Source organism: Salvelinus namaycush, chromosome 26 (assembly GCF_016432855.1).
Source record: "Salvelinus namaycush isolate Seneca chromosome 26, SaNama_1.0, whole genome shotgun sequence".
Lineage (NCBI taxonomy): Eukaryota > Metazoa > Chordata > Actinopteri > Salmoniformes > Salmonidae > Salvelinus > Salvelinus namaycush.
The window spans coordinates 40,786,181-40,804,952 of record NC_052332.1 but is presented as its reverse complement, the minus strand read 5'-3'; the positions used below and the strand labels follow the sequence as shown (position 1 = coordinate 40,804,952).

Sequence of the window (18,772 nt, the reverse complement as noted above, 5' to 3'; positions counted from 1 at the left end):
CCCTGTCTTTGTCCAATAACCCCATCCGTGACTAATAACCATGTATGTGACTAATAACCCGTCTGTGACTAATAACCCCATCCGTGACTAATAATCCTGTCTGTGACTAATGACCCCATCTGTGACTAATAACCCTGTCTGTGACTAATAACCCTGTCTTTGTCCAATAACCCCATCCGTGACTAATAACCATGTATGTGACTAATAACCCGTCTGTGACTAATAACCCCATCCGTGACTAATAATCCTGTCTGTGACTAATGACCCCATCTGTGACTAATAACCCTGTCTGTGACTAATAACCCTGGCTTTGTCCAATAACCCCATCCGTGACTATTAACCCTGTCTGTGACTATTAACCCTATCTGTGACTAATAACCCTGTCTGTGACTAATAACCCTGTCTGTAACTATTAACCCCATCTGTAACTATTAACCCTATCTGTGACTAATAACCCTGTCTGTAACTATTAACCCCATCTGTAACTATTAACCCTGTCTGTGACTAATAACCCTGTCTGTAACTATTAACCCCATCTGTAACTATTAACCCTATCTGTGACTAATAACCCCATCTGTAACTAATAACCCCATCTGTAACTATTAACCCTGTCTGTGACTAATAACCCCATCTGTAACTAATAACCCCATCTGTAACTATTAACCCTGTCTGTGACTAATAACCCTGTCTGTAACTATTAACCCCATCTGTAACTATTAACCCTATCTGTGACTAATAACCCTGTCTGTAACTAATAACCCTGTCTGTGACTAATATCCCTGTCTGTGACTAATAACCCTGTCTGTAACTATTAACCCTGTCTGTGACTAATAACCCTGTCTGTAACTAATAACCCTGTCTGTAACTATTAACCCTATCTGTGACTAATAACCCTATCTGTGACTAATAACCCTGTCTGTAACTATTAACCCCATCTGTAACTATTAACCCTGTCTGTGACTAATAACCCTGTCTGTAACTATTAACCCTGTCTGTGACTAATAACCCTATCTGTGACTAATAACCCCATCTGTAACTATTAACCCTATCTGTGACTAATAACCCTGGCTGTGATTAATAATCCCATCTGTGACTAATAACCCCATTCGTGACCAATATCCCTGGCTGTGACTAATAACCCCGGCTGTGACAAAAGAAAAGACTAATAGCCCCGCCCATGGCTAATAACCTCGGCTGTGACTAATAACCCCGGCTGTGACAAAAACCTGTTTGTAACTAATATCCCTGTCTGTGACGAATAACCCTGTTTGTAACTAATATCCCTGTCTGTAACTAATAACCCCATATGTGTCCCAAATGACAACCTGAACTTTTCTCCTTAGTGCACTACTTTTGACCAGGGCCCAAAGAGCAATATGTCATGTTCGTCGTATGAATCGGACCAAGGTGCAGCGTGGTATGCGTACATTCTTCTTTATTAAAGAAAGAACACTGAACAAACGAACAAAACAACAAAACGAACTAAACGTGAAGCTATATGAAATAATGCAGACAGGCAACTAAACATAGAACAAGAACCCACAAACACCAAAGGGGAAATGGCTACCTAAATATGATCCCCAATCAGAGACAACGATAAACAGCTGCCTAAAACCCTAGACAATACAAAAACTAGCGTAATCCACCCTAGTCACACACTTACCTAACCAAAATATAAAGAAAATAGAGATATCTCAGGTCAGGACGTGACAGTACCCCCTCCCCAAAGGTGCGGACTCCCGGCCGCAAACCTGAACCTATAGGGGAGGGTCTGCGTGGGCATCTACCCTTGGTGGTGGCTCTCGTTCTGGAGGCCGCCCCCTCTCTTTACGCTGATCCCTCCGCCTTTGTAGAACCGGACCGTGGATCATCGCCAGAGGCCCTGGACTGCGGATCATCGCCGGAGGCCCCAGACTGGGAACCGTCTCTGGAGACCCCGGACTGGGGACCGTCGCTGGAGACCCCGGACTGGGGACCGTCGCTGGAGACCCCGGACTGGGGATCTTCGCTGGAGGCCCCGGACTGGGGATCTTCGCTGGAGACCCCGGACTGGGGACCGTCACCGGAGACCCCGGACTGGGGACCGTCACCGGAGACCCCGGACTGGGGACCGTCGCTGGAGACCCCGGACTGGGGACTGTCGCTGGAGGCTCCGGACTGGGGACCGTCGCTGGAGACTCCGGACTGGGTGATCGTCGCTGGAGGCTCCGGACTGGGGATCGTCGCTGGAGGCTCCGGACTGGGGATCGTCGTTGGAGGCTCCGGACTGGGGATCGTCGTTGGAGGCTCCGGACTGTGAACCGTCGTTGGAGGCTCCGGACTGTGGACCGTCGTTGGCGGTTCCGGACTGTGGCCCGTTGTTGGAGGTTCCGGACTGTGGCCCGTCGTAGGAGGTTCCGAACTGTGGCCCGTCGTTGGAGGTTTCGGACTGTGGCCCGTCGTTGGAGGTTCCGGACTGTGGCCCGTCGATGGAGGTTCCGGACTGTGAAACGTCGTTGGAGGTTCCGGACTGTGAAACGTCGCCGGAAGCTCTGGACTGGGAACTGTCGCCGGAAGCTCTGGACTGGGAACTGTCGCCAGAAGCTCTAGACTAGGAACTGTCGCCAGAAGCTCTGGACTGGGAACTGTCGCCGGAAGCTCTGGACTGGGAACAGTCGCCGGAAGCTCTGGACTGGGAACTGTCGCCGGAAGCTCTAGACTGTGGAAGCGCACTGGAAGCCTGATGCGTGGTGCCGGAACTGGTGGTACCGGGCTGAGGACACGCACCTCAGGGCGAGTGCGGGGATGAGGCACAGGCCGTACTGGACTGTGCAAGCGCACTGGAGGCCTGATGCGTGGTGCCGGAACTGGTGGTACCGGGCTGATGACACGCACCTCAGGGCGAGTGCGGAAGGGAGGCAGAGGACGTACTGGACTGTGGAGGCGCACTGGAGAACTGATGCGTGGGACCGGTACAGGTGGTACCGGGCTGATGACACGCACCTCAGGGCGAGTGCGGAAGGGAGGCAGAGGACGTACTGGACTGTGGAGGCGCACTGGAGAACTGATGCGTGGGACCGGAACTGGTGGTACCGGGCTGAGGACACGCACCTCAGGACGAGTGCGGAGAGGAAGCACCACTCTTCCTTACTGGATGCTCACTCCAGCCCGGCAAGTGCGGGAAGCTAACACAGGACACACTGGGCTATTAATGCACACTGTAGACCTGATGCGTGGGACCGGTACAGGTGACACCGGGCTGATGACCTCAGCACGCCCGCTCTGCAGCGCTCTCAACGCCAGCACCTCTCTCCGGAATCTTGCGTCAAACTTCTCATTCGACTCCGTGACTGGCTCTGGTTTGCTCCTCGGCTCCGCCGACTGCTCCATATGCCCCCCTCCCAAATAATTTGTTTTTTTGGGGGGTTTCTGCGGCCTACCTCGTTGGTATAACTCCTCGTAATATCGCCGTTCTGCTTTCGCTGCCCCTATCTCCTCTTTAGGAAGGCGATACTCCCCAGCTCCATCCAGTATCTCCTCCCAGGTCCATTCCTCCTTAACACGCTGCTTGGTCCTTTTTTGGTGGGTTCTTCTGTCACGTTCGTCGTATGAATCGGACCAAGGTGGAGCGTGGTATGCATACATTCTTCTTTATTTAAGAAAGAACACTGAACAAACTAACAAAACCACAAAACGAACGAAACGTGAAGCTATACGAAATACAAAAACTAGCGTAATCCACCCTAGTCACACCCTGACCTAACCAAAATATAAAGAAAACAGAGATATCTCAGGTCAGGGCGTGACACAATGGGAAAGACAACCACCTGCTCTTCCTCTCTCCCTCCTTTTCCCTTCATTTTTATTTCTCGCTCTCTCCATCAGGGAGATCAGATAAAATATATTTTAATTAAAATATAGAGAAGGAAGCTTTTTTCCACACACTCACACTCCTGTCTTCCAGTCGGTGTGAGTGACAGCAGTTATCTGAGGGGCTTTAGACAGGAGGAGATAAAACGATCAGAAACTGAGTTTGTACTTTAAGCTAAATTATTCTGTCTGAAAATGTATGAAATTAAAGGAATCTTCCAGAGCAAGGCGTATGCAATACGCCTCTCTGATTTGTCTTGATCCTCTGCCTGACGGGCTGCGTCCGTCTATTCCCTGTATCCCAGAGGTTATCTTACTCCCTCGATGGGTTTTACCTACACTGCATTGGAACAACACTTTACATGTTGGAGGCTCAAATGAGAGAGAGAGAGAGAGAGAGAGAGAGAGAGAGAGAGAGAGAGAGAGAGAGAGAGAGAGAGAGAGAGAGAGAGAGAGAGAGAGAGAGAGAGAGAGAGAGAGAGAGAGAGAGAGAGAGAGAGAGAGAGAGAGAGAGAGAGAGAGAGAGAGAGAGAGAGAGAGAGAGAGAGAGAGAGAGAGAGAGAGAGAGAGAGAGAGAGAATGGACTGGTCAGGAATTACAGCTGACTACCTCTATAAGGTTGATGACGTCAGGTGATCATTCATCCGTATATCTCAGGGCTGAGTGCTCTCCATCTCTATGACACAGGGCTGAGTGCTCTCCATCTCTATGACACAGGGCTGAGTGCTCTCCATCTCTATGACACAGGGCTGAGTGCTCTCTATTTCTATGACACAGGGCTGAGCGCTCTCTATTCATCTCTATGACACAGGGCTGAGTGCTCTCTATTTCTATGACACAGGGCTGAGTGCTCTCCATCTCTATAACACAGGGCTGAGTGCTCTCCATCTCTATGACACAGGGCTGAGTGCTCTCCATCTCTATGACACAGGGCTGAGTGCTCTCTATTTCTATGACACAGGGCTGAGTGCTCTCTATTCATCTCTATGACACAGGGCTGAGTGCTCTCTATTTCTATGACACAGGGCTGAGTGCTCTCCATCTCTATAACACAGGGCTGAGTGCTCTCCATCTCTATGACACAGGGCTGAGTGCTCTCCATCTCTATGACACAGGGCTGAGTGCTCTCTATTTCTATGACACAGGGCTGAGTGCTCTCTATTCATCTCCATGACACATGGCTGAGTGCTCTCTATTTCTATGACACAGGGCTGAGTGCTCTCCATCTCTATAACACAGGGCTGAGTGCTCTCCATCTCTATGGCACAGGGCTGAGTGCTCTCCATCTCTATGACACAGGGCTGAGTGCTCTCTATTTCTATAACACAGGGCTGAGTGCTCTCCATTTCTATGACACAGGGCTGAGTGCTCTCCATCTCTATGACACAGGGCTGAGTGCTCTCCATCTCTATAACACAGGGCTGAGTGCTCTCTATTCATCTCTATAACACAGGGCTGAGTGCTCTCTATTCATCTCTATAACACAGGGCTGAGTGCTCTCCATCTCTATGACACAGGGCTGAGTGCTCTCTATTTCTATAACACAGGGCTGAGTGCTCTCTATTCATCTCTATGACACAGGGCTGAGTGCTCTCTATTCATCTCTATGACACAGGGCTGAGTGCTCTCTATTCATCTCTATAACACATGGCTGAGTGCTCTCTATTTATAACACAGGGCTGAGTGCTCTCTATTCATCTCTATAACACAGGGCTGAGTATTGTTCACTCTTGCAACCAATACAAAATAAAAGGAATAAACACATGGGCTGGGAAGGCCAGAGCAATCAATCCCAGAACCGTTTGGTGTCTGGGGAGCAATCCCATAACCATTTGATGTATATGGTTAAAAAATAGTCTATTGATGCACCCATACATCAATCGAAATAACATTATAAATTAGTCATCATCAAGGTCTGTCTGTGTAGTAAGATAGTCCCCATCCAGGTCTGTCTGTGTAGTAAGATAGTCCCCATCAAAGTCTGTCTGTGTAGTAAGATAGTCCCCATCCAGGTCTGTCTGTGTAGTAAGATAGTCCCCATCCAGGTCTGTCTGTGTAGTAAGATAGTCCCCATCAAAGTTTGTCTGTGTAGTAAGATAGTCCCCATCAAAGTCTGTCTGTGTAGTAAGATAGTCCCCATCCAGGTCTGTCTGTGTAGTAAGATAGTCCTCATCCAGGTCTGTCTGTGTAGTAAGATAGTCCCCATCAAAATCTGTCTGTGTAGTAAGATAGTCCCCATCCAGGTCTGTCTGTTTAGTTAGATGGCCCTCGTCCAGGTCTGTCTGTGTAGTTAGATGGCCCTCGTCCAGGTCTGTCTGTGTAGTAAGATGGCCCTAGTCCAAGTCTGTCTGTGTAGTAAGATGGCCCTCGTCCAGGTCTGTCTGTGTAGAAAGATGGCCCTCGTCCAGGTCTGTCTGTGTAGTAAGATGGCCCTCGTCCAGGTCTGTCTGTGTAGTAAGATGGCCCTAGTCCAGGTCTGTCTGTGTAGTAAGATGGCCCTCGTCCAGGTCTGTCTGTGTAGTAAGATGGCCCTCGTCCAGGTCTGTCTGTGTAGTAAGATGGCCCTAGTCCAAAAGTTTTTTTTATGGGTCCTCGTCTCAATCCACCTCATCCGCCTATGTCGTCCTTCCGCATCCACAGTGGAAAGTGGCAGAGCTGCAGTGGTGTTTTAACAGAGCAGGAGACATCCCAAAAATCGGTCTTCTCATGAAAACATCTGTAGCGTTTGAACCGTTTGAATCACGAACACAATGATGTTCTCCATTTTTGCTCCATGAGCCCCACTGGACATGTCTGAAGTTGGTACCGCCTATGTGCTAACGTCTGTCTTTAGTGTCCGAACTGTTTGGGCTACAAACTAATAGGGAGACTACGGTGAGACTCCCACAACCACGGTGGTGTTCACTGTTCTGCTCTATGACCCCCACAAGTATCATAGGACCCATTTGAAGGTAACCGGTGCTGGTTTTAAAATATTTATGGAAATATAGAAGTAAAAATAAAAATAAATGCCCCTCTTTCAGGACCCTGTCTTTTATTGATAATTCGTAAAAATCCAAATAACTTCACAGATCTTCATTGTGAAGGGTTTAAACACAAATTTCCATGCTTGTTCAATGAACCATAAACAATTAATGAACATGCACCTGTGGAACGGTCATTAAAACACTAACAGCTTACAGATGGTAGGCAATTAAGATCACAGTTATGAAAACTTAGGACACTAAAGAGGCCTTTCTACTGACTCTGAAAAACACTAAAATAATGATCCCCAGGGTCCCTGCTCATCTGCGTGAATGTGCCTTAGGCAAGCTGCAAGGAGGCATGAGGACTGCAGATGTGGCCAGGGCAATAAATTACAATGTCCGTACTGTGAGATGCCTAAGACAACGCTACAGGGAGACAGGAAGGACAGCTGATTGTCCTCGCAGTGGCAGAACACGTGTAACACCTGCACAGGATTGGTACATTCGAACATCACACCTGCGGGACAGGTACAGGATGGCAACAACAACTGCCCGAGTTACGCCAGGAACGTACAATCCCTCCATCAGTGCTCAGACTGTCCGCAATAGGCTGAGAGAAGTTGGACTGAGGTCTTCTAGGCCTGTTGTAAGGCAGGTCCTCACCAGACATCACCGGCAACAACGTCGCCTATAGGCACAAACCCACCATCGCTGGAACAGACAGGACTGGCAAAAAGTGCTCTTCACTGACGAGTCGCAGTTTTGTCTTTTTTTTTTTTTTTTTTTATTTCACCTTTATTTAACCAGGTAGGCTAGTTGAGAACAAGTTCTCATTTGCAACTGCGACCTGGCCAAGATAAAGCATAGCAGTGTGAACAGACAACAACACAGAGTTACACATGGAGTAAACAATAAACAAGTCAATAACATGGTAGAAAAAAAGAGAATCTATATACAATTTGTGCAAAAGGCATGAGGAGGTAGGCAATAAATCGAATAATTACAATTTAGCAGATTAACACTGGAGTGATAAATCATCAGATGATCATGTGCAAGTAGAGATACTGGTGTGCAAAAGAGCAGAAAAGTAAATAAATAAAAGCAGTATGGGGGGTGAGGTAGGTAAATTGGGTGGGCTATATACCGATGGACTATGTACAGCTGCAGCGATCGGTTAGCTGCTCGGATAGCAGATGTTTAAAGTTGTTGAGGGAGATAAAAGTCTCCAACTTCAGAGATTTTTGCAATTCGTTCCAGTCGCAGGCAGCAGAGAACTGGAAGGAAAGGCGGCCAATTGAGGTTTTGGCTTTAGGGATGATCAGTAAGATACACCTGCTGGAGCGCGTGCTACGGGTGGGTGTAGCCATCGTGACCAGTGAACTGAGATAAGGCGGCACTTTACCTAGCATAGCCTTGTAGATGACCTGGAGCCAGTGGGTCTGACGACGAACATGTAGCGAGGGCCAGCCGACTAGGGCATACAGGTCGCAGTGGTGATTCGTATAAGGTGCTTTAGTAACAAAACGGATGGCACTGTGATAAACTGCATCCAGTTTGCTGAGTAGAGTATTGGAGGCTATTTTGTAGATGACATCGCCGAAGTCGAGGATCGGTAGGATAGTCAGTTTTACTAGGGTAAGTTTGGCGGCGTGAGTGAAGGAGGCTTTGTTGCGAAATAGAAAGCCGACTCTAGATTTGATTTTGGATTGGAGATGTTTGATATGAGTCTGGAAGGAGAGTTTGCAGTCTAGCCAGACACCTAGGTACTTATAGATGTCCACATATTCTAGGTCGGAACCGTCCAGGGTGGTGATGCTAGTCGGGCGTGCGGGTGCAGGCAGCGAACGGTTGAAAAGCATGCATTTGGTTTTACTAGCGTTTAAGAGTAGTTGGAGGCCACGGAAGGAGTGTTGTATGGCATTGAAGCTCGTTTGGAGGTTAGATAGCACAGTGTCCAAGGAAGGGCCAGAAGTATACAGAATGGTGTCGTCTGCGTAGAGGTGGATCAGGGAATCGCCCGCAGCAAGAGCAACATCATTGATATATACAGAGAAAAGAGTCGGCCCGAGAATTGAACCCTGTGGTACCCCCATAGAGACTGCCAGAGTACCGGACAACATGCCCTCCGATTTGACACACTGAACTCTGTCTGCAAAGTAGTTGGTGAACCAGGCAAGGCAGTCATTAGAAAAACCGAGGCTATTGAGTCTGCCGATAAGAATATGGTGATTGACAGAGTCGAAAGCCTTGGCCAGGTCGATGAAGACGGCTGCACAGTAATGTCTTTTATCGATGGCGGTTATGATATCGTTTAGTACCTTGAGCGTGGCTGAGGTGCACCCGTGACCGGCTCGGAAACCGGATTGCACAGCGGAGAAGGTACGGTGGGATTCGAGATGGTCAGTGATCTGTTTGTTGACTTGGCTTTCGAAGACCTTAGATAGGCAGGGCAGGATGGATATAGGTCTGTAACAGTTTGGGTCCAGGGTGTCTCCCCCTTTGAAGAGGGGGATGACCGCGGCAGCTTTCCAATCCTTGGGAATCTCAGATGATACGAAGGAGAGGTTGAACAGGCTGGTAATAGGGGGTGCGACAATGGCGGCGGACAGTTTCAGAAATAGGGGGTCCAGATTGTCAAGCCCAGCTGATTTGTATGGGTCCAGGTTTTCCAGCTCTTTCAGAACATCTGCTATCTGGATATGGGTAAAGGAGAAGCTGGGGAGGCTTGGGCGAGTAGCAGCGGGGGGGGGCGGGGCTGTTGGCCAAGGTTGGAGTCGCCAGGAGGAAGGCATGGCCAGCCATTGAGAAATGCTTGTTGAAGTTTTCGATTATCACGGATTTATCGGTGGTGACCGTGTTACCTAGCCTCAGTGCAGTGGGCAGCTGGGAGGAGGTGCTCTTGTCTCACCGGGGTGATGGTCAGATTCACGTTTATCGTTGAAGGAATGAGCGTTACACCGAGGCCTGTACTCCGGAGCGGGATCGATTTGGAGGTGGAGGGACCGTCATGCTCTGGGGCGGTGTGTCACAGCATCATCGGACTGGGCTTGTTGTCGTTGCAGGCAATCTCAACACTGTGCGTTACAGGGAAGACATTCTCCTCCCTCATGTGGTACCCTTCCTGCAGGCTCATCCTGACATGACCCTCCAGCATGACAATGCCACCAGCCGTACTGCTCGCTCTGTGTGAGATTTCCTGCAAGACAGGAATGTCAGTGTTCTGCCATGGACAGCGAAGAGCCCAGATCTCAATCCCATTGAGCACTTCTGGGACCTGTTGAATCGGAAAGTGAGGGCTAGGGCTATTCCCGCCAGAAATGTCCAGGAACTTGCAGGTGCCTTGGTGGAAGAGTGGGGTAACATCTCACAGCAAGAACTGGCAAATCTGGTGCAGTCCATGAGGAAGAGATGCACTGCAGTACTTAATGCAGCTGGTGGCCACACCAGATACTGACTGTTACTTTTGATTTTGACCCCCCCCCCCTTTGTTCAGGGATACAATATTCAATTTCTGTTAGTTTCACATGTCTGTGGAACTTGTTCAGTGTATCTTGTTCTGGCCATACAAATATTTACACATGTTAAGTTTGCTGAAAATAAACGCAGTTGACAGTGAGAGGACATTTCTTTTTTTGCTGAGTTTAGTTTTGTGCCAACAAAGTGGTTAAATATGTGTCTAATATATATTTACATGTATATTTCTTGAGATTTCTTATATCTCCTAGATATAGGACAGACACTTCAAAACCTTTTTTATTATATATTTTTTGACAGTCTGTTTTGCCATTTGAATATGTTATTCAAAGTATTTCTATGGGCTATAGTGATAAAGGCTAAATGCAATATTTTATCAAATAATTGTTAAACAATTTTCTGCGATACATGCAGCGGTCCTAAAATTTGAATTCAAATAGCTAAATGATCCATGCTATGACTATCTTAAAACAATTCCATATGTTAACTTAGTAGAACCACCCTCCCTCCCTCCCTTCCTCCCTTCCTCACTGAATACCCCTCATCCACTCTGATTCATGCTTGCTCTTCCCCAGTTTACTGTAAAGCACTTTGTGACTACTGTTGATGTCAAAAGAGCTTTATTAATATGGATGGATTGAATGAATGATTTATTGATTGATTGATTATTTCAATGATTGGTTGATGAGTTGATTTATTGGTTGGTTGATTTATTGGTTGGTTGATTGATTGATTGGTGGGTTGATTGATTGGTTGGTTGGTTGATTGATTGATTGATTGATTGGTTGGTTGATTTATTGGTTGGTTGATTGGTGGATGAATGGATTTGCTTGACTGATCCTTACCTGGCTTTCCCTCTGCCCCACCCTCTCTCCAGGTTCCTCCGATCCTATTGGACAAGCAGTTCTCTGACTTCACTCCTGACATCACCCCCATCATTCTGGCAGCTCACACCAACAACTATGAGATCATCAAACTACTGGTGCAGAAAGGAGTGGCTGTTCCACAACCACACGAGGTACTGTAACCATACCAGTAGTATAGTGGTATAGTATTTTAAATAGTGGTATAGTATATTATATAGTAGTATAGTATATTATATATTTGTATAGTGATATAGTATATTATGCAATAGTATAGTATATTATATAGTAGTATAGTATATTATATAGTGGTATAGTATAATATGCAGTAGTATAGTATATTATGCAGTAGTATAGTATATTATATAGTGGTATAGTATATTATATAGTGGTATATTATACAGTAGTATAGTGGTATATTATACAGTGGTATAGTATATTTTATAGTGGCATAGTATAGTATACAGTAGTATAGCGGTATAGTATATTATATAGTGGTGTAGTTTATTATGAAGTAGTAGCGTGGTATAATATATAGTGGTATAGTATGCAGTAGTATAGTATATGATACAGTAGTATAGCGGTATAGTATATTATATAGTGGTATAGTTTATTTTGGAGTAGTAGTGTGGTGTAATATATAGTGGTATAGTATGCAGTTGTATAGTATATGATACAGTAGTATAGTGGTATAGTATATTATGTAGTAGTATAGTATGTGATACAGCAGTATAGTGGTATAGTATATCATATAGTGGTAACGTATATGATACAGTAGTATAATGGAATAGTATATTATGCAGTAGTATAGTATATTACATAGTGATACATTATATTATGCAGTAGTATAGTATATTACATAGTGATATAGTATATTATGCAGTAGTATAGTATATTATATAATGGTATATTATGCAGTAGTATAGTGGTATATTATATAGTGGTGTAGTATATTGTGTAGTAGTATAATGGAATATTATATTATGCGGTAGTATAGAATATTACATAGTGGTATAGTATATGATATAGTGGTATAGTATATTATGCAGAAGTATATTTTATAGTGGTATAGTTTATGATGCAGTAGTATAGTGGTATAGTATATTCTATAGTTTTAAGGTATATGATACATTAGTATAATGGTATAGTATAGTATGCAGTAGTATAGTATATTACATAGTGGTATAGTATATTATACAGTAGTACAGTTGTATAGTTTATTATGCAGAAGTATAGTATATTTTATAGTGGTATAGTTTATGATGCATTAGTATAGTGGTATAGTATATTATGCAGTATTATTGTGGTATATTATATAGTGGTATAGAGTTTTATGCAGTGGTATAGTGGAAAGTATATTATGTAAATTCTTGTTTTCAATGATAGCCTACCCCGGCCAAACCCTGTCACGACTTCCGCCGAAGTCGGCTCCTCTCCTTGTTCGGGCGGCGTTCGGCGGTCGACGTCACCGGCTTTCTAGCCATCGCCGCTCCATTTTTCATGTATCCATTTGTTTTGTCTTGTTCCCTGCACACCTGGTTTTCATTCCCCAATCAATCTACATGTATTTATTCCTCTGTTCCCCATCATGTCTTTGTGAAAGATTGTTTGTGTTACGTGTGTATTGTTGTCGCGCCGGACTGGCTTGGTTTTTCCGTGTTATTGTCACGAAGATGTTTATTGTTAAACATAATTCTTGTGACTGTTTTGCGCGTTTTGCACTTTTACCTAAATAAAGTGTGCGCCTGTTCACAAATCTCTGCTCTCCTGCACCTGACTTCGCTACCAGTACGCACAGAATTGACAAACCCGGACAATGCTGGGCCAATTGTGCAACGCCCTACGGGACCCCCAATCACAGCAGGTTGTAATACAGAGTCTGTTGTGACGTCTGTTGTGACGCCTCTAGCACTGAGATGCAGTGCCTAAGACCACTGCGCCACTCAGGAGCTAGTGGGCTAGTATATGATACAGTTGTAACTAGCCCAGCATTGAGATATACATAGCCACTTATGGAACTCATACTCTTGTGTACACTTAAATAAAAACTACAATAAGTGTCAGTGCTCAACTTTAACATATGTTGACAATAGAACAGATTGGCATTTACTTTCACGGGTGGCCATAAATAACTATCTGAAAGCCACGCCCCTACTAAGATACGTCTCCAGTCTTCTGCTCTGACCTGGTGGCTCATAGCCAAGGATGGGCATAAGTTCAAATGACATTTTCAAAATACAACTACAAAGTATCCTAAAGACCAATGTATCAAAACAAAATATAAGATCCTTTAATTAAAATACATGTATTTTGCAAATAGCCGGCCGAACAGCAACAAAATTCTCAGTAATGGTTACAGAAACGTCTTACTCGCTATGACTGTGAAATGTTGTTTACATTAGTTGAATGCACTGTCATTCTGGATAAGAGCATCTGCTAAATGACCAATATGTATATGTGAAAACGAACAACTTGTAACGATTCTCCTCTTCGTCTGAGGAGGAGTAGGAAATATCGGACCAATATGCAGCGTGGTAAGTGTCCATAATTAGATTTTTAATGAATCAACTGAACACTGAACAAAATAACAAACGCACAAACAAACAACCGAAACAGTTCTGTATGGTGAAACACAGACACAGAAAATAACTACCCACAACCCATAGTGGGACAACAGGCTACCTAAGTATGATTCTCAATCAGAGACAACGATCGACACCTGCCTCTGATTGAGAACCATACTAGGCCAAACACATAGAAATATAACACACAGAACAAAACATAGAATAACAACATAGAATGCCCACCCCAACTCACGCCCTGACCAAACTAAAATAAAGACATAAAAAAGGAACTAAGGTCAGAACGTGACACAACTGAGCTCATTAAAATACTACCCACCATACCTTGTAATTGTTCATTTTTACATTTGAAAGACACTCTTATCACACCATAGTACCATCAGACTTCTGATATCAATGCAGGGTGAAGTGGAGCCACACAATTGTGAACCGCTGTAAAAAAAAAAAAATATGGTATAGGAAAGTATTTTATATTTTGAATATACACATTTGAAAGTATTTTTTTACAAAATACATTTGAGTGTAGTTCAGCCCAGTGTAATACAACATACAAAATACTCAGAAGTAATTAAAAAGAGTATTTCAAATGCATGTGACACAAATACTGCCCATCTCTGATCATAGCACAAGAACTTAGCATCAACGACGCAACCTTGCACTGGCAATGGGTTGTTAAGTGACCCAACGTGTTCTGTTCAATATTTAACCAAATTGAGATGTTTTTAATCCAGCATTTATTAGTGTGTTGTAGATAAAGGGGTGTCCGTTTGAGGTGGGTTTGATATAAAGAACATCATGGATGCAGATAAAGGGGTTTGTGTGGAGGGTGTGTCGTGTGTTTCGCGATGCGTTGTAACTGTGTGGAGGGTGTGTCGTGTGTTTCCAGGTGCGTTGTAACTGTGTGGAGGGTGTGTCTTGTGTCTCCAGGTGCGTTGTAACTGTGTGGAGTGTGTGTCCAGCTCGGATGTGGACAGCCTTCGCCACTCCCGATCCCGTCTCAACATCTACCGAGCCCTGTCCAGCCCTTCCCTCATCGCTCTCTCCAGTGAAGACCCTTTCCTCACAGCATTCAGACTGAGCTGGGAACTACAGGAGCTTAGCAAGGTGAGGTTTGATCAAGGGGCAACTGATTTATTGATTGGCTGATTGATTAGTTGGTTGGCTGATTAGCTAGCTGGTTGTATAAGGGCCCAGATCTATTGACTGATTATTTTGACTATTTTTGTATTTTTTTACCAGGTAAGTTGACTGAGAACACGTTCTCATTTACAGCAACGACCTGGGGAATAGTTACAGGGGAGAGGAGGGTGGGATGAATGAGCCAATTGGATGCTGGGGATGATTAGGTGGCCATGATGGTATGAGGGACAGATTGGGAATTTAGGACACCTCAACTCTAATGACTCAACTTATGACTCAACTCTCTTAAGTGCCATGGGAACTACACAAACTTAGCAAGGGGAGGATTGATCAAGGGGCAACTGATTGATTGATTGGCTGATTGATTAGTTGGTTGGCTGATTAGCTAGCTGGTTGTATAAGGGCTCAGGGCCAGACCCAGATGCAGACATGGGAGGCAGATGTTTTGAGTATTTTATATTTATTCGTTCCAAAAAGGGTAGGCAAGAGAATGGTCGTGGACAGGCAAAAGGTCAAAACCAGATTGGAGTCCAGGAGGTACAGAGTGGCAGACAGACTGGTCAGGCAGCAGATACAGAGTCCAGAAAACAGGCTAGGGTCAAAACCAGGAGGACTAGCAAAAGAGAGATTTGCAAAAGCAGGAGCATGGGGAAAAACACGTGGGTTGAATTGAAACAGACAAGACGAACTGGCACAGAGAGACAGGAAACAGGGATAAATACACTGGGAAAAATAAGCGACATCTGGAGGGGGTGAAGACAATCACAAGGACAAGTGAAACAGATCAGGGATGGAGTCCCTGGAGAAGGCGGGAACGAGATGGTGGTTAGGAGTAGTGCAGTATTATAATGAGGAGACGTGTACTTGGAAAACGGAGGAGGAATGAAGGGAAAGGGAGAGGGGGAGAAGGTTTAAGAGAGGAAGAGGGTGAGCTTGAGTCAAATAAGAATGGTGGGAAAAAAGCGATGGTTTGTTAAAGAAGAAGGGAAGAAAGTGGAAGCAGAAGCTGAAGACAGGAGGGAAAATGGAAGTGAATGAGGGTGAAGTATCAGGTGGTAGGTTTGGTGAAGTTCTCTGAGCCCGAGGCTTGAATTGAGGGTCAAGATAAAGATGAGTCTGACAGTAGGAGTGAAGTTTATGGAAAAAGTGGACTCTTGCCTTTTGGCTGATCCATTTGTGGTTTCAAGGTGGGTGAAAAAATAGTTAAGTAATTTGGAATCGGTGAAGGTAACCAGAAGTGGTCTAGTGATAATTGTTTGTGTTTCTGCTGGTCAGAGGGAGAAGGCTCTCGGAGTAAAACAAATGGGGGCCAGAAAAGTTAATTGTTTCGTTTTCAAGAAAAGGGCACCAATGAAAGGAGTGATAACTGGGGTAGCAGTAGATATAAACGTTGACCAGCTGAGGGGAAAGATTCCCGGTGTATGTGATGCTCGTCATTTGATGCGACATATAGACAGGGTGGCGAGAGTGGGGAAACAAAAGAGTCATTGTCTGTTCTTTTGAAGTTGAGTCTTTGCCCGACAAAAGTGAATCTAGGATTCTGATTGAAGTTGGAAGTTTACATACACACCTTAGCCAAATATATTACAAATCAGTTTTTCACAATTTCTGACATTTAATCCTAGTAAAAAATCCCTGTTTTAGGTCAGTTAGGATCACCACTTTATTGTAAGAATGTGAAATGTCAGAACAATAGTAGAGAGAATTATTTTTTCAGCTTTTATTTTTTTTCATCACATTCCCAGTGGGTCAGAAGTGTAAAAACACTCAATTAGTACTTTGTAGCATGACCTTTAAATTGTTGAACTTGGGTCAAATGTTTCGGGTAGCTTTCCACAAGCTTCCCACATCAAGTTGGGTGAATTTTGGCCCATTCGTCCTGACAGAGCTGGTGTAACTGAGTCAGGTTTGTAGGCCTCCTTGCTCGCACACGCTTTTTCAGTTCTGGCCACAATTTTTCTATAGGAGTGAGGTCAGGGCTTTGTGATGGCCACTCCAATACCTTGACTTTGTTGTCCTTAAGCCATTTTGCCACAACTTTGGAAGTATGCTTGGGGTCATTGTCCATTTGGAAGACCCAGTTGCGACCAAGCTTAAATTTCCTGACTGATGTCTTGAGATGTTGCTTCAATATATCCACTTAATTTTCCATTCTCATGATGCCATCTATTTTGTGAAGTGCACCAGTCCCTCCTGCAGCAAAGCACCCTCACAACATGATGCTGCCACCCCCCTGCTTCACGGTTGGGATGGTGTTCTTCGGCTAGCAAGCCTCCCCCTTTTTCTTCCAAACATAACAATGGTCATTATGGCCAAACAGTTCTATCTTTGTTTCATCAGACCAGAGGACATTTCTTCAAAAGGTATGATCTTTGTCCCTATGTGCAGTTGCAAACCGTAATCTGGATTTTTTTATGGTGGTTTAAGGAGCAGTGGCTTCTTCCTTGCTGAGCGGCCTTTCAGGTTTTGTCGATATCGGACTCATTTTACTGTGGATATAGATAATTTTGTACCTGTTTCTCCCAGCATCTTCACAAGGTCCTTTGCTGTTTTTCTGGTATTTATATGCACTTTTCGCACCAAAGTATGTTCATCTCTAGGATACAGAATGCATCTCCTTCCTGAGCGGTATGACGGCTGCGTGGTCCCATGGTGTTTATACTTGCGTACTATTGTTTGTACAGATGGATGTGGTTGCTTCAGGCATTTGGAAATTGCTCCCAAGGATGAACCAGACTTGTGGAGGTCCACAAATTTGTTTCTGAGGTCTTGGCTGATTTCTTTTGACTTTCCCATGATGTCAAGCAAAGAGGCACTGAGTTTGAAGGTAGGCCTTGAAATGCATCCATAGGTACACCTCCAATTGACTCAAATTATGTAAATTAGCCTATCAGAAGCTTCTAAAGCCAAAACATCATTTTCTGGAATTTTCCAAGCTGTTTAAAGGCACAGTCAACCTAGTGTATGTAAACTTCTGACCCACTGGAATTGTGATACAGTGAATTATAAGTGAAATTATCTGTCTGTAAACAAAGTAGATGTCCTAACCGACTTGCCAAAACTATAGTTTGTTAACAAGAAATTTGTGGAGTGGTTGAAAAACGAGTTTTAATGATTCCACCTAAGTGTATGTAAACTTCCGACTTCAACTGTATATAAATTATCCTGTACGTGCGTATGTGCCAACTACATTACGATGTTACAGGTGTCCAGCTTTTGGGCATGTGGCAGCAGTGTGTAGGAGGGAGGGTCCAAGTTGTGAGAAGTGTGCAGAAGGGCATTAGACAAAGGAATGTGTAGCATTGGGGAAAGTAGTGGAATGTGTTAATTGTAGGGGTGCCCATGGAGCTGGGGATCAGAAATGACCCGTGCCACCGAGGCAGGTTGACGTTTCCAGGGTAGTGCAGAAGTTGTCATATGCTGAGGCAGTGAAGAAAGTAGAAGAAGATGGGTCAAAGGGGAGGAGTGGTGAGAGTAGTAGAGATATACCAGTACAGAGGGATAGGCCAAAAAAGTGAATTAAGTTTCAGTAAGATTGGATTTTTAGCATTTATAGCAACGGTTATCAACAGTACTGCAGGGATGGAACTGAAGTTGCAGAAAATGGAGGTTGTGGTGGCAGCTGCAGACAGGTATTTTGAGAAGAAGAGTTACAGGATGTGTTAAGTGGGGATGTCAAGGCCTTTCAGGATAATGACACGGGGAATAAATACATGTAATTAGTGGAGTAGCGGGGGTGTTCCTGTTATATAATTTTGAAATGAGTGAGTGTAGTTTTAGATGGTAGGGTAATGATTTATTACATTTTATCTATGAAGCAAAGTGTACGGGAGTTGTACTCCGGTCTGGTAGGTGGCGGTAATACAACAAATTGGATGCCAACTGCCGTTAAACCTCA

The 18,772-nt window shown here is 44.7% G+C and overlaps 1 protein-coding gene across 1 annotated transcript in view; it reads left to right on the top strand.

Moving 5' to 3' along the window:
- The window catches only part of trpc4a (transient receptor potential cation channel, subfamily C, member 4a), a 129,552-nt gene that overhangs the window by 43,757 nt on the left and 67,023 nt on the right, over positions 1-18,772 (top strand). Inside the window, exons 3-4 of the mRNA XM_038964806.1 lie at positions 11,167-11,307; positions 14,662-14,838. Of these exons, the coding sequence (XP_038820734.1) occupies positions 11,167-11,307; positions 14,662-14,838 (318 nt within the window). The remainder of the gene's footprint in view (positions 1-11,166; positions 11,308-14,661; positions 14,839-18,772) is intronic.